General features: G+C 40.3%; 1 protein-coding gene across 1 annotated transcript in view; it reads left to right on the top strand.

Moving 5' to 3' along the window:
- The window catches only part of SPECC1 (sperm antigen with calponin homology and coiled-coil domains 1), a 73802-nt gene extending 60126 nt beyond the window's left edge, over positions 1-13676 (top strand). Inside the window, exons 12-14 of the mRNA XM_059829187.1 lie at positions 11720-11836; positions 12715-12774; positions 13557-13676. Coding sequence (XP_059685170.1) covers positions 11720-11836; positions 12715-12774; positions 13557-13646 — 267 coding nt within the window. The 3' untranslated portion in view covers positions 13647-13676. The remainder of the gene's footprint in view (positions 1-11719; positions 11837-12714; positions 12775-13556) is intronic.
- Positions 13677-17286: the final 3610 nt, after the last annotated feature.

Here is a 17286-nt window from a genome sequence, read left to right on the forward strand (position 1 = left end):
TTGTCTTTGCTGTATATATTAGCAAAAGTGCCTTTCCTGTGTAGTGCTTCAGCTATTCAAAAAGAAGAAAAAACCCTACCCTGAAGTATTCCCACTATTATGGCTATTCCAGCCTTGAGAGACAGAAATTAGAAACAAATTGCTTCCGAACATAACCTAAAAGTCATTTAATGTAATTCTGAATGCTTTTACTACTAGAAGCATAAAGCTGGTGTATCACGCTATGTAAGAGTTGGAGTCTCTGTATAGTACTACATTCTTTATGTAGCAAAGATGCAAAAGCTTAGGGAGAAAAATAAAGGCTGTTGCAGTATTTGCCGTTTGTCAAGTAACTACAGCAAGAGACTGGTTGACTAGTGGTTTGGCAGTGGATATAATATAAAGCTTTTTACTCTTTTGTATTCAGTTGAAACTCAGACTAATACTAGCTTTTTGTTTATGAATTTGTGGCTTTCTTTTTCTCACAGGAATTTGCATTCCTTTTCTTTTTGTACTAGACAGTATTTCCTCCACATCCTCTTTGTTCTCAAGCCCTATTCCATTATATTATCCCTGGCTTTTTCTCATATTTTTTTGACTCATTTGCTGGCTGGATGAGATCCAGCACAGATTAAGTGTGGCCCAAAGATGTACAAATGCAGATAAGCTGATGAGGACGTAACGTATTCCCTTTGGTCAAGTGGTCATGGGGCCGATGCATTCTCATTAGGGAGGTGGTCTCTCTCTGCTGCTAGGACAGCCAGCCAGGATGACTATTTTTTGACTGCTGATGCATCAAGCAGGCATATTCCTGGGGCTGCACATTGTGTTTGGATCCCCTGCTTTACAGGGGATCCAAAAGCTCCTTTGTGGCCAGTTGTACATTAACATGTCTGTGTTTGGCGGTTTCTTCCTTATTCTGGAAACTAAGGGTTATATTTAGAAACAAGAAGTCTGTTATTTCTTTGTACGTCATTAGCGTGGGTAGTTGACGTTATCTTTCTACTTAAGCAACTACTGTCTCAATCTTTTTTTGAGTCTTCACTGAGCAGTTTGCCTCACTTACACGTCGGTTGTGCACCTATCTTGGACCACAGAGAGTGAACAGAGACTATATTGCATACGCTACCACAGTCCTCAGGGTTGGTGCTCAGGCTGGCAGTTCTAGTAAAGAATCAAAGAGCTGAATGGGACAAAAACCAGGATCAACCCTCTCAACCTCTGAACCTGGGCGGAATACAATTCCTGGGACTTGGCTTGTAAAACAATTGATCAAACACTTCCTTTGACACTAATATAATGGAGCTTAGTTTTAAAGCCTTGAGAATCCCAGCACAGCTGTGCACTGTGTCCTAAAGAAATACAGAGGAAGAACCCAGTTGTTTCTCTGTACCTGCACTTGGGTACGGGAGTGATTCTCTTACCCTTTTCTACCTTTTTGTGTTTGCGTCAACAAGTAGCGTAAACTGTTTCAGTATGTTTCCAAGCAACATTAACCAGGTTTCGGTCTAAATATTTAACTAGTCATGAGAACTATGTAAGCTGTGGCATTCCGTAATTCAGCAGTAACAGAGGAGTGGATGTACAGGTTTTCTGGCCACCTTTCCAAGTGAGGCCTTTCAAGTATCAAGGATAGGAGATATCTGCTGTTACACACTGTTTATGTGCGCTTGGAAAGACTGGATTGCCACAGTACTGTGATCTTGTGTGCCGAAGATCAGCACCAAAACAAATAACTCCCAATTTGTGTGATGTGGGTGAAGAAAAACACTGAACAAAACCCCTCCAGATTTAAATGTCAGCCATCCATTCATCCTAAGCAGCATTCATGGCAGAGTCTCTCTCTTCTGGGGAGGACTGGGAAGATGTCCCTTCTGCTATACTAACCTGTGTGCCTGAGATGAGAGTCTTATGGCCACAGCCTGCTGAGTAAGCCGGAAAAAGCTGTCTGTCTTAATATTTACCAATACCATTAATGCAACAAAGTCCTTTTCTGGCGAACGATGACACTTACCCTAAAGTACCATATGCTAGCATATCCCTTCTGTTATGAGAGGGTGCACATGCTTACTAAGAGCTCGGCATCCACAGTACTTGTAGCATTTTGACATTTAGAAGTAGGACATATGTGCAATGGGTTTTTTCCAGGAAGTTGTTAGTATATTCTGTGAGTTTCTGAGAAATGGGTGACATTCTTGGCTCTCTTTGTGTTTCTCTGATTTTTGCTGAAGAGGAGGATGTTGACTTCAGAGAGACTTTTTCTATCTATGCAAAAGTTGAAGGGAGTCTTGGTAATAGCTGTTGAGATAGGAGGGATTATCCTGTGTTTAAATAAAAATTGACAATAAGTTGGCCAGGAATTTTGCTCCCAAGTCTGCTTTGGACCGTCTTTGTGACTTTAGCAGACTTGCATAAAACCATTGCCTTGATTTCCCTAGCTGTTAAAATACAGATCATCGTATCATATCATATCATTGGATGATGATGAGTTTCAGTAATATTTGGAAAGATGCTCTGATGAAAAGGGCAATTTTGAGAGTGTTCAATTAATGAAAATACAGGCTTAAAATTTCAAGATCTTCCCAATTTTTTTCCAGACTAAATGTTTTCTTTTTTCTAAATAAAAACACTTATAGCTGAATGTGTACATGGAGTTTCTCTGTATGACCCAGGGTTGGGTCTGGAAAATAAATGCAGCAGCCAAATCATGGCATGTTGGGAATAATCAGGTTGATTACCAATGTGCAAACCCCCTTCACAGTGATGCCAATGCATAAACGTGCTTCTCCAGTGTAGCCAAATAACTTGAGCCAAGCTCTACCTTTTTTTCCATAAGGGGCTTTATCCTGTAAACAAGTACAAGTCTCTTGATTGGAGGGATAAAAGAAACACCCATGCAGCTCTCTCATGCGTAACTTTCTATCCTGCTGGGTAATTTTAAAAATAGCATTTACATTCTATCCATCCCAAAGTCCAAGACGCTTTCCTTGTGTTGCCTGGATGCAATGACAATCAGTGAAAACACTGAATTGATTGGGCACCAGCTGGAACAGCTCCAAATCGTGAATGTAGCCGGGAGAGCGCTGAGGCCTGCTGCCTGTTCCATGAATATCCTTTGCTGTTGAGACCTCTCCCCACGTTGTTTCCATCCTTTACGTTGAGCCTGCTGCAGTCTGCAGCCTACCCCTCTGCCCAGGAATTCCAGGACATGGCTAATCTCTGAACTCTCAATACAGATAATTAGAAATAGCTGTGGGAGCAGTCAGTGTGGTCATTAGCAATTCTGCACCAGTGCTCCAGGCAGGAAGTAGCTGTGCTGCTGTCTCGGACACAGAGGGGAGCTAGTTCCTCCCCCTCTCTCCCTCCCTCCTTCCCCAGAGTATCTGTGTGGTCCTTGGAGCTGTGCTGCTGCATCTTCCCTCTTGCAGCCTTGGGAATGAAGAAACACAGCCCACTCTTTCTTCTCCCTGCCGTTCAGCAGTGGTGTCATACGAGAGTTCATGAGAAAATTGATGGCAGTGTTAGTTGTGTAGCAAGCAGGGAGTTGACTTTCAGCAGGTGAGCGTAACAAGTATAAGCTATACTGAAGAGCAGAAAAGAGATGTATAGCAAAAATAAGAATTCGTCGATATCTAATGGGATTACTACAATGAGGAGAACTTGTTAGTTCCTGGTCTTGCTGTGTAATCCACCTCTGCCTCTCCAGGTATAACTAACACTTGTTTTGCCTGCTCACTGAATGTGACAGTGGTGTAAATTACAGAGGTACCAGTCATACTTCATATATATCTTTTGTCATCATTACCTCATCTCTGAAATGGTCCAGAGATGTCCATAAAATTGCTTCTGCTTATACCAGCTCTCATTTGGTCCTGGATGTTTGTGTAAGAAAAAGCCAGCTCCCTGTGAACTTAGCATTATACATTCTCTCTCGTTCAAGTGGAAGCTGGTGTGCGAAGTGATAAATTAAGACCCAAAATGAGGAATATGTACAACTCCCTGTTACTTTACTAGCCTTTAGTGAGACCTTTGAAGTAGGTGACTTCTAGTAATGAGAATGTTGTCATGAGGTAATTTGCATTCAAAGCAACTCATTATTTGCTAGGAAAGGTTCAAATACATTCACTGTGTGTTACGTGCACTGCGCCAGCAGCTACTCTCAACCCTTGTTCACTGGAATTTGTTTTCATTTTTAAGTCAGTATATATTAAAATGCAAATAAAACCTAAAAAATGTGAACAAAGTATAGCGAAATATTTGCCAGTCCACACAGTGCTGGGAGCAATAGATCTAGATGGTGGGTGTGAATGGATGCTATTTGGCTCACTAGGGAGGTTGTTCATATGTATAGTTACAGTGATGATTTCAGTGTCAGTAGTAACTGGTTTTCACCTTGCAAGCAGAGGAAATGGGAGGTCACATAATTACTTTATCACATACTACCTTAAATATTTCCCATTTAGTACTACTTTCATTTTTTATTCTTATGAAAACTTTAGCTGTAGCAGCACCACATCTCTTCTGTAATCAAAATACCAGAACTAAGCTGCCTTGTAGAGGTCATGGACCTCCTCAATACCTCATGCAGAAAGAGCTGAGCTTGAAGAGTGCACAGATCATTTTAGAATGGCTTTACAATTTACACTGAATGATGTCTCTGAGACAACTCCCGTCAGATGAGCTTGTTTTGAGCACAGAACTTTAGAGAACATCATGCTACCTATTCTTGCCAGTCTGACTCAACTAGGAAAGGTAATGAAGAAAATTGGACATGCCTGACTTTTTGGTATCTTCTCAGATCTCTGGCTTTTGAGAGACTAAAATAATTGGGAGCTGAAAAATCTTTGCGCAGGATGCATGACAATAAGCTTGTTAAAGTTCCTCTTTTTACATGTCCCTGCTCCATGTGACTACTGTAGTCAACTGATATTTGATGCTTTTGCAAAAAATATAGTCATTAGCTCTCTTTCTAATGTCTTATCTATGCTAAGAAGGCTCATTAATTCACACTTACTGAAGTAAATGATAAACGGTAAACCCAAGGCAACACCTGTGGTAGCAGTGGAGTAAGGAGCAAACAGAACCTAGGAATGTGATGGGAAACGGGGTTTCTTTATAACAAGGAATGTAGTAGACAGGATAACCTTTAAAGAGCTGGCACCAGTTCCTTCTCATTTCACTGTGCTGTGAATTGTTATACATTGAATAACTGAATATGTTAAATTACATAATTTAACAGCATTTTCACATAGCCTTTTATGTTATCTGAGCTATGTTGTTTCATACACTTGTAATCAGCAATAAGATGTATGACTTACTGACATGGCTGGTAGAAGCATTAGAAATATGGATGATAGGGACAGAAACACAAAGTTTCAAAGAAAGGTTAAAACAATTCTTACAGAGACTGCAGCTGCCTGAACCATTTGAACTAGGGATATTAATACAGCCTGGAGGATAGAAGGTCATTTGGCTTCCTTCCCAATCTTGGCTAGCCGCTTAATCTGTATACAATAAACAGTATTGCTGTTCCACAAGTTATTCTGGATTTCTTTTTTAAATCAAGAGGGATTACTTTATTGTGTATTCCATTTAAGAGAAAAAGATTTGTCAGAGAATTCAGAAAGTTTCCTAGTAGTAGATGGACTAAATGTGATATGCAAATCACTTTAGACTTGCAGCTACCCATTGAAAATAGCTGTGTGCAATTTTCCAAGTCATCTGGGTGCACCCTGTAATTACAGAAGAATCCAGGCAGTCTTTAATTTTAGGCATTCATGCCTTTCATCCGTGTTAACGGGACCTGACCACACTTCTAATTCACCCGTATTTCCAGTAGATTGCCCAGATGTTTCATATCTTTGCTGGAGCATTTTAGATGAACTGGAGTGTTTTGTTTGCGCAGAAGGTTAGAATCATGCTAAAAGGAGCCCTTCTTCACTTGTATTGCTTCTTAGGAAGTATTTAGAACTTGCCTATCCAGAGCTCGAAGTTTATATGCTTGCTTTGATAGAACCTTTTTGGCTGAAGCCCGCTAATGTGTCCCCAACCAGTTAGGGTGTAGTAAATCCAGACTAGATTTGCAGTGTCATGCAGCTATTGTTAAAGATCGGTGGGTGTAGGTAATCTTTGGAAGTTGCCTTTCAAGGTACCTTGATCAGATTTTACATTAGAAAGGTCAGAGTTCAGATTTCCAGAGATGAGGCTCATGAAAAGGACGTTCCTGTTCAGACATCTGGGTCTAAATATAACCACGTGAAAACACTGAGCTGTAAGACTTTTGGTCTGTGAAGGAGATGTGGGTCTCTCGTTACTGATAAGCAGGAAGGATTGCAGAAAGCTGAGCCAGTTAAAGGGGAGCTGCTATTAAAAACAAGGCAATTCCCTTTGGTTTATTCAGTATATTTATTTTAACTAGTTCTGTCTTCAGTATTTAAGTTTATATTCTGTATGGGCTGAACCTCAATAATTAGCCACTCTGGCATGTTCCTGGTGTGCCGTTCTGTACCAATGACTTCAGAGAGGCGGGAGGGCATGTTGTACGCCAAGGCGGGAGGGTGGGAAGAATGATGCTAAGGTCATGCTTATTGCAAGCTCTCTTCCACAGAGTTCCAGGCTAGCTTCAAGCTGATTCATGTCTATAATTTATAATTCTGGTTCTTATAGTGAAAATTATGACTCAGAGAGCCATTGCTATGGACACAGTAACATCTGCGTAGCGGGAATATCTTGTGTCAGTATTTTAACATACTCAGGCTGTAATGAAGAGCGTATGATGTCATTGTTGCCTTTTACTGAAGAGTTGGAGTCAAAGATCTAGTGAAATCTAATGGGGTGGTTGTTTTTTCCTCAGATAAACAAGAAATTGTTTTTAGTGAGAACAGATCACACAGATTTCCCTGTGTGTCTTTACTGTGGCTCTCATAGTGCTCTGTTATCTGCAAGCGAAAGTCCTGTTCCTGGGGTGGGGGGCTAAGGTTAATGACTTGCAGGTGTTTAGTGTCTTTTTTGACTTGGCCTGCCACTGATATCATAGATAATACATTTGCTCTCTAAATAACATTGCCTGGATTTTTTTTTTTTGCTTTGCTTAATGTCAGGTACTTTCATATTCATACAAATGAACCATACTGGGTACTTCGGTACTTTCAGATAGCTGCGATCCCCGGTGTGTTTCCAGATCCCAGTCTCTTAATATTCCCAGTGCATGTATAGTAGTTCACTCATGAGCTTTCATTTGAAGTGAATGAACTATTTTCGCTGACAAGAAGCCTGGGAACTACACTGGAAGTAGTTTAGTCTGGACACCTCTGTGCTCTACACAGTACTCCACTGCTATCCCAGCAAACTTTGTATCCTCACATCTTTCCATGCTCCTTTTGGCCATTCCGCACAGGGTATGTAAAGATGGTTATGTCATCATGCTATAGTAACACCCCTCTTCTTGCCTGACTTTCATATTCTTTCAAGATTTTCAACTACACCACCCCCACCTCCCCAATTATTTTCTTAGCAGCACCATGGAAGACCCAGGTCAAGTGCTGCGTAATATGGATATGATACATCTTCTCCAAAGGAAGGGAGTAACCCTGAGCGCTGCAGGCCTAAGCTACTTGGCACCCCTTGACCCATGGGCCAGGGGTTAATCTGTGATGCAGATGTCTTTAGCAGCGTAGATCTACTCATGGCATGCTAAAGATAGACATGGGGGTAATAGTGACCATGAGACATACTGTGACCATAAGATGGCAAATTTTTCACCCTGCCTAATGAGCACTACAACTCTGTTTGATCTGCAGTCCCTATTCCATGATCTGCAGTCCCTATTCCATTTTCATATTTCTCCCTACATTCATTCTGCTTACACTCTGATGGTGCATCTTCCTCCTAAAGGTTGCCATCCTGTATAGGTTAACTTCTAGGTCTCTCATGAGAAGCCACATGCAGTTTTTCAGAGCCTGGGGTGGGAGTTCTGCTGTAAGCACACTGGGAGACAGAGAAATCACCAAACTCTCCATCCTGCAGTTTGGAAGTGTACATTAACAACCAGCACGTACGCAAATAGCTCCCACATATTCACGGACTGTGTGTTGAGGAATAGAGAGGTGTGGCAGAAAGACTGAGACAGGTTCCACTGCCAAAATAATCATAAGAAGTGAATAGTTTCCAAGGTGTTCATACCCTAAATTGTTTTTCTTTTTTTTTTTTTTCCTGGCTTCAGCGGAGCCAGAGATCTTCCAAGAAATCAGAATGCCTCTATTTTGACTTAATTCCTCCTGGTGTGGTATAGTGGGGAGGTATTACAAATAAAGCTGCAGTGTAGCAAAACACAGAAGATCACTTTTCATTTACCATGTCCTTATATCCCAAATTCAAAAGTAATTAACAGAGAATCCAAGATGAAATGCCAGAGAGGGGTTTATACCATGTATGAAATGGAAATGCATTTGTTTAGAGGAAAAAAACCACAATTCACTGATGCTTGTTGGATGTGAAAATGGCAACTAAGTGGTTTTGAGTATGTCTAAGTGTTTGTTGTTGTACTATTAACTGGACAGTTGAGCTGAACCTTCAAACAGTCATTTTGGGTTTGCGTGTAGGACAAAAATTCAGATTTGAGATCATTTTCTCTGTTGATCATGACATACCACTTTGCAGTAGATTTAATCTGTGGTTTAAATATTGTCAGCAGAACCCTATCCTTGAATTTTTGCTTGTTTGTAAGTCTTGGATCCAAGAATTACTGAAGATGACTGGCTGGACAATGCTGTTGGAGATGTGAGGATTTTTGGACCTAGTTCTGATTTTATTGTAGACATTAGCACTTCTTATCTCTAGGTATTGCTAGATGGGAGGAGGGGAAGAGTTTTAGGTATAGTTAAAACTACAAAGATGAGTAAATTTATCAAACTGATGCTGGGCTGGTGAAATACTGTAGGAAGGAACAGTTTTCTATCTCATGTGTCTCTCATAATAGCATCATGAAAATGAGGATAGGATATAATGTTCCCACACAAAAATGACTTGCCTTTTTGTCTAGTCCTGTTGCTTAACTAAAGCTTTGTTTGTTCCTGTTTCCATGGCCTCTGGCAGGGAGGGGGACGACCTCCATTTTCCGTTTCTATCATACAATATAAAATGAGAATATTGGCATTCAATGGTAGGCTATTTGCTGATAAAATATATTGGCCTCAGTAAAAACACTTCTGTAATTTGGCAGTCAGTCCTTTCCCGCTAACTGCAGATGGATAAATAGTAACTTGTTTGTCTGAAACATCAAGAAAGCAGAGTAATCCAGCTTCAGCCAATTCCATAACACAAAGTTGGACTTCCATGGTGCGACTTTATGGATTAGGCAAAGCCAAGACAGCTTTCAGAGCAAAATATTTTTTTTTCTTGTGATGGTATTCAGCCACTCTGTTGCATTTCTTTTATCTCCATTGACAGATGTTAATAGAGCAAAATAAAATGTGGTGGCTGGTGCAGTGCAGTAATGTCTGCTGCTGAATACCTGCTTTCTGAGCCCATTAGATCTGTAGATTTATTACAGCCAGAGTATTTTAGCCTGAAATATTCTGTACTGCTCCAATTTGAGTCATGTTTGGTTATGGACATTTATTGCTAATCTGAAATCCTGACTGACTGGACAAAGTCCAGGTTGGACAACTAATCAGTGAGGCATCGTAAGTGAAGAGCATATGCTAAAATACTTCCTGTCTGGGTTTTAGTGCGTCTGCATTAGCTTTTGTATGAGAGATGCAGTAAAAGCTTTGTCTTTTGGGGAACCTTGAAAGAAACCGGAAAATAGCTCAGTAAAGAAAATGAAGTGGCGGAGAGTCTGAGTTGAAGTTCAGCACACAGGAAGCTGTGGCTGGCGAGAATGATTTGAGGGTAGCTCCACACCTGCTGTAGGGTGAGAGACGGTGCAGTAGCATCGTGTCCTGGAGCCTTCCATGCTCCAGCAGCTGTTACTTTTCTAAGCAATATCACTTAGTTGACTGTTTTGTTTTTAGCTGGTATTTGGAACTACAGCAGCAAAACTTGGCCATGAGAATTCCTTAGTGTGCTGGTATGGCCAGTCAGTGCAAACAAGAGCATTAGAAAGGTCACCTTGTTCACAGGATCAGAACTGGGCCACAAGCATATGTTTAACTACAGCTGTGCCTTGCAAGAGAAGCCCTGTGAAAGAACCCTGAGCGCACTCTGTACCCCCAGTAATCTTTGTATTTTAAAGGAGTTCCTTACCGATGGGCTGATTTTAAATTAACAGTTTCTGTAATCACTCTAATCCACTTGTTGAACATAACACGTTCTGGACTTCAGTTGTCATGAGTAGGGAAACTGGGTTTCCTTTGTGCATCTGAGTGCACCCTTGTAATAGGTTATGTGACTAGCAACGAAGAATCCCACCATCTAGCAACAAGGGGAAGGAAGATGTTTTTTGACCATTTAAACTTGCAACCATATTACACTATTTCTTTCAAAATGTTTCCTTTTCACTGCCCTCCTGTTGGAGCTGGCAATGGGGGGAGTGTTGCTACAGACAAGTCAGAGATTTTTCTAGCTCAGCTCTGGGGTTTCATTTGGGTGTTTATTAATACATCCATGTCCCCCGAAACATTGCTTTCTTGAGCAAACTCAGCCTTGTTGTCATGTTAGGAAATGTGTGAAGACAAGATTTAAAGGTTTCTGTTTGTTTCTGTTCCCTAAGGATCTGGTATTGTACTTGTTACCAGTGACGCGGCCACATTTATTTGTCAGTGACTATGGTAGCAGGAGAGTGAGCATCAGCAAACCTCTGTTCTCTCCTCAACTACTTATGGCTCCTTTTGCGAATTAGGGTAGATGATTAAATTCTGTATCTTAGACTTCCCATTCTTTATCTGCCTTTTGTTAAGTGCTCTGTGATGTGCAGATGAAAGATGCTGCACTGATAAAGAATATGAGAATGCAGACATACATTCATGCAAATGACTGCAAACTGGGCACATCTGCCCAGCTTTTGGCAAGCTGCCCATTCAGCTGTTGCTGTTGCCAAGTTTGAGCCTCCCTCTCGCATACAAGTAAGCACATTCTTTATTTAGGGCTTGAGGGCTATGTTAGTGTTTCATCAATTTGATACCACTTTTGATAAGGTGCTGAATCAAGTCATAACTGTTAATTCCACATTCTCATTAAAGCATGTATCTGCTGTGTAATATCAGAAAGATAACAGTGGTCAAATACACTGATTACACTGCCTCATCGTTCTACAAATCCATCCCTTTGTTACACATCCTGAGACAAGGAAGTGTGAAATCAATTACAAAACACCATTTTAATATATCAATAACTTCTGTTGAAGGTGCTGGAGAAATCATATTTCTGCCATTCCGTAATTGAAAGGGACCAGATAAAGTCCTTCCTCTTGCCAGCACAGGAAAATTGCAGGTGCAGCATGTGCTGCACATGGTATTTCTCACCTTCTAGAAAGCATTGGAGAGAGTCTCTCTGTTTGGGGCCTGGTGTGAAAAACATTTAACTCCTTAATAATCCCTTATCCAGGACTTTGAAACTTGCCATCCTACTTGGTATTTTTCTACTTGACATGAAAAAGAAGGGGAGAATGGAAAATATAAACCTATGTTCCTTTAATACTCTGAGTTTTTGTTTCATGACTGCATAAAAACTATTGTTTGGAGATTTTTTTTGTTGTTGTTGTGTATCACTGTTCAGGGATGGTTCATGTTTTCTCTTACAGAATATTGATATTACCAACTTCAGCAGCAGCTGGAGTGATGGTCTGGCCTTCTGCGCTCTCCTGCACACGTATTTGCCTGCACATATTCCTTACCAGGAGCTCAACAGCCAGGATAAGGTAAGATTTATTGTACCTGCTCCTACATCATTTGCAGAATCCACAGTGAACATTATCCATTTTGATGGATAAGTGGTGGAGACACAGCATTGCAAGATCTTGGTCTTGATTGATACAAAATAAGCAGATGGGGGCAACAGTAAGAGACAAGTGTCAGTTGAGAACTTAGAAAGCAAACAGACTGGATGAAAAGGGTAAGGAAACCACTAGCGAGCTCCCAGAGAGAAATGCAGGGACTACTGGATAAAGAGTTAGTGACAAGTTGCCTGAAGCCAGTGAGTGCTGCTGATAAACATGAAGACAGCATCCCTTTTGAAAGGCTACAGCATTTGTGGACTCTTGAGTTAGCAGCACACATCAAAGGTGCTGTATCAGTAGGCAGACATTCATTGAGCTACTTGGACAGCAATGTATCTAAAAGTTAGACCATGTCAGCACGCTCCAAATATGTTATTAAGACCCTCACAAAGGGGAAGAACCTGGAATTACTGGATTTACTTCAGACAGCTAGTGTCTATTACAATAAGAATTATACTATATACAGGATTGCCTTGTATTAGTTCACACCTCTTCAGAAACCTCTCACTCATAATAAAGACAGAACCTCAGTGGTTTTTTTTGCCCAGCTGTAATCAGTTCCACAAGACCCTATTTGTCAAAAACAGAGGGCTGTAGCTTGGGCAAAAGTAGATGAGCTATTCAAAGACAAAGAACTTGTTTGTGAGTATACCTTACTAATGCAAAAATGTGTTTGTTGAATCTAGTGGTTTTCAATTTTCAAATATATCTGCTCATTTAAACTTACGATTAACCAGATGCAAGGTAGGGTTCAGGAATCATACTCTGATGAAAATCCTTTTGAACTTTTATTTTTACAGAAGAGAAATCTGCTGTTAGCATTTCAAGCTGCTGAAAGTGTAGGCATCAAACCCAGCCTGGTGAGTAATCTTCTTTTAGCAAGGGAAGACTTGCTGCATGCACTGTTCCAAAGCTTTTGTTGCCATGTGGCTAGTCAGTCAGCTTGCACTGAAAATATTCACATAGTGCTAGGGAAGACTGTACCACCATCTCTGAAAGTTCATAGTGTTAGGAGAACTTCCAGAAAGAATTTGTAGAATCATAGAATTAATATAATTTGAAGGAACTTCTGGAAGTCATCTAGAATTGAAATGAGAGTATTGATTATGTCCTCCTCTTGGAAACAGATTCCAGATGATTCCTGTTTTCATGGGCAGACTTGCCTGTTAGACCATTTTCTTTCCTTTTGTTTTAGTGTTTTAAGAAACAGAAGGATAATTTGTTTGTTAAACTGTTTAAAAAGCCTTTTCTAAGATCAACAATACGATGACAAGGAAGAGATAAGTTTAATATGAAGGAAAAAAATATTACGGGGTTCATGAGCTAAATACAAAACCAAAGACATGCGAAGAAGCAGCAATTTACATGAAGTTATGTAGAAAATTGATCTTTGATTGCAGATGAAAGAGATCTTTTCAGAATGTAAAAAGCATATGGCTGTTTAACTAGTTTGTTAACGAGTTTCAGAATTGCACTAGGCCAGTAGATCATTCCCATGGACTTTTATTCTGTATGTGGCTTTAAGGAGCTCTGGAATGGAAGCAGAAGTAGTGTTCAATAGCCACAGCTACTCAGAGGACCCAGTGGATGTTCCCAGTGGTGGTGCTTGACTAAGTTTTGATGATGTGTCTGTCCTATGCAGGAACTCAGTGAGATGATGTACACAGACCGGCCAGACTGGCAGAGTGTGATGCAGTACGTCGCCCAGATTTACAAGTACTTTGAGACCTGAGATGCAGAGCAAGAGGGGGACAGAAGTGGGGAAGAGAACAAAGAATGCTACAGATGCACTCGATCACTTTAAAAATCTGCTTGCTCCTCTTCCACAGCCAACCTAAGCTCTTAGTTTGAAAGAAAGCTCTTCCATAATTTTGATTACATATGGGACTGCAACCAAATAAATATCCATTGTCCATCTATACAAAAACAAAATTAATCTGTAATTTTATTCCCACATGGAAATTGCAAAGCATTTTCGAACATGCGTGGGATATTTCTGAAGAGGATCCCTTGTACTAAACAATGTTTGCCTCAAACCAGACTCTACCAACAGGAGACCTGCTACAAAATGAAGTTCTAAATCAGTGTGGGCTATGCTGGCACTCAAGGGAGGCTGGGAGATTAATATTAATACAAAAGCTCACAAAAATGCTGCTCTTGCCAAAACATGCTTAACTCATCCCAAATACATGTTCTTTTCTTGCCTCCATATCTTTTATAAAACGTCATGAGAGATGCACAATAAGTGTGTAGAACTTTAACGTGAGTTATTCTCACGCATCTGACCCAGTAAGTATGCTAGTTTGCTTGGCATAGCTTAACCAGCAGGATAGTAACAGGATCGTTTGTAACTCAGAAACCACGCTCTGCTGCATCACCAGTTAGTGAAAGAACTCTAAAAGATCCTGTTAGGTGCTGGGACTTCATTTCAGATCAAACAGAAGTAATCTCTTTGAGGAAAAATAGCTTTATTACTACAACTTCATGACTTGATTACTATGGGAAGCCAGAGCTTGGTTTCCCAGCTGACTGTGCAGGCACAGTTACCATAGGAATATTGCAAATGTAAGTTACTAGCTTTAGTTTGCAAGGTGCCCGTTAATCAGGTGATGACTCTTTAAGCAATACATCTCAGTAGTTCATGTTTTTGCGGATTAAGTGGAGTAACTCCTTTCTTCTGTGTTGATCCTGTATAATCAGCACAGATGTGTAATTGCTGTGTAGAGGCATGAATCTTGAGACAGCCTGTGCCCTGTTCAATAAAATGTAGTCCATGGGGCACTGTTACATGCTTGGAAGTAATGTTACCCTGTAAAGGAACACAGAAATATATTAATACCAATGGAAGTTGCAACTTCACTCCACAAATTATAAAGAATGTAACTGGAACCCCCCTCTGTGTCACGGAAGTCTCCCAGGCGCCAGAGAATAGCTTCTCTGCTCAATAATACTGTTAGTAAAATGTCTGAAAGATACTGTTTGATTTCCATTATACCGTTTCTCTGCTTTTCACCTCATGAAGTTAAATTTTCCATTTGTCTCCAAGGATAGCAGGATCGAACAGGCTGCTTAATTTGTTCTAGGAGCACGTCTTGGAGAGCACGCTTTGTACAGGACCTCATAGAAGGCTGCCTAGCTGCTTTAGGTTATACTCGTAGAAGAAAGTTGTTGTTTAGTTAGCATGTTTAACCCCGTGACCAGACTTGATGCTTTGTGAATGTTAATTGTAGGGAGCTAGGGATCATTTCTCTCTTACAAAAAATAATAGTGTGTGCTCACTGCTCTTAACTCCTGAAAAAAGGCTCATGAAATAGAAACAAGCGATTTCACAGAAGAAACTTGGTTTCAGGTTTTCTGGGGCTTTGCAGGTGGCTGATCTTAGCCTCTGGCTTCCCCAGAGTGCTTTGTTGTTTGTTTTTTTTTAATACTACTTAATTAATAAACAAGCTAATTCAGACTTTGGTTTTCTCACAGCAAAATACAGGATTAAGGGATAGATGACAGTGGCCAGGGTCGGTGAATGTATTGAATAGAAAGGAAGTTGGAGGAATGCAGTGTATGCCTATTCCACAGGAGGAGAAAAGCATCACTCGCTCTTAGTTTTAGTCTGACATTTATTCTAATGCATCACCCCCAGGAAAGTCTGATTCAAATCTTGTGAGAGTCTGTGTGATAAAAAAGGACAGTGGCACGCACTTACAGTGCCCTTGCACTCTGTGTGTTATCCTATACTGTCAGAAAGCAGTTGTAAATGCTGGCCAGAGTTATTTCTTTGCAAGAGAGTGCTTTCTAAATTGAATTAACTCTCCAGTATTTTTCAGCATACACTCTGCCATCCCTAGAGAACATAGGACTAGTTGCTCTAAGTGTTCTCAGATACAAGTCTCATGTTATGTGATAAGATGGAAGAGAAAAATCGCTGCTAAGCAGAGTTCATTTAGGAAGGCAGTCACACTGCAGAGCTCCGTTGCCTTGTGGATGCAGCAGGCTCTTTTCCCTTGAGGTATCCTTTGGCAGAGATCCCAATTCTCTCCAACAGGCTGTAGTGCAAAGCATAGTGAAGTCGACACAGAAAATTCCATATTCCTCAGTGGGCTTTGGATTGGGCACTTGCAGGGATGAGAAAAACTGTTTTAATTCCCAGCGTCTGGTAAACATTTCAAAGTCAGAGGGCTCCACTTGATCTAAAAAAGAAAGATAATCTTAACCCTCTGGTCACTGGAAGTGTGTGTTTCATGTGACTGTCAGATGTATGCTAAATACGTATATTATCTAATGTGTCGGTATCATTTGCTTCAAGCCCTGTTCTGACATTTATTCTAATCTGTTTCTCCAAGACTTATTCTAACCTTACAAACCATTCTGTTTGATCTAGCAGCTTTTTTTTAAATGATTTTTGCAAAGCAATGTTTCTGTCTTCTCTTTGTAGCTTATTCTCCCATGCCCCCAGTAACGTAGACCAAACACTAATTCTATCCAATTGTAATGGTATATCCTTAAAAATTTTTTACTTATCTAGGAGTTGGAACAAGGAGCTGTCTGTCCATAGGGAAGAAGGTATTCAGTTTTACCATTTGCTCAATGTTACTCTTCAGTCCTCAAAGCTGCAAAACATCTCATTTTGAAATGCTGATACTTTGAGATTGAGAGATGCTCTTCCAGATTATTTTTTGAGATTAAGAATATTGTTTATGTGTTCATTTAACTGTTACAATATTGTGTATTTTTTATTCCTTTTGAATCTTGCACAGTTACATTTCTAGACCTGGATTTTCAGAATTACTGTTGGTTTTTTCATGCTGCCTCAAAATTTGAATATTAATTTAAATTTGTCCCACACAAGATGCTGCAGACCAGCCTGATTTTCAGAAAATCTACAGGCCCTTGTAAGACATCTCAAATTTGAAATGCGAAATTAAAGTTCTAGCTGCTTTTAAAATTAGAGAGATGTTAATTAAGTTAAGCTAGAGGGTATAGGGCTAGTCTTCACAGAAGTTCTGAGAATCCCCTGAAAATGTGCTAGAATGGAACATGTGATGATATGACATGGATGGTATAATGCATTGTATCAGTAACAGTTTGCCTAAACTGCCTAAATCCTTTCTGACTTTGCCTCTTAGGAGTAATGGATCTTTCCCTGATGCAGGCAGATGAAATCTCGTCACTGTGTCACCATATGCTCCCTAAATATAGTCACTCTTAAACATACCTGCACATGCTTGTATGTGTGTACTTGGGTAGTCTGTCGGACTACAAGACACCAAATAGCTGATTTTGGATGAGCACGTGAGAAGAATGGTTAGGATGGGGATTTCAGTGAAGTTCCGTGGAGGGATCGTGTGACTGTTGTGCTATAGCTGTTAGAGAGGAAA

This window comes from Gavia stellata, chromosome 25, assembly GCF_030936135.1.
Source record: "Gavia stellata isolate bGavSte3 chromosome 25, bGavSte3.hap2, whole genome shotgun sequence".
Taxonomy (NCBI): domain Eukaryota; kingdom Metazoa; phylum Chordata; class Aves; order Gaviiformes; family Gaviidae; genus Gavia; species Gavia stellata.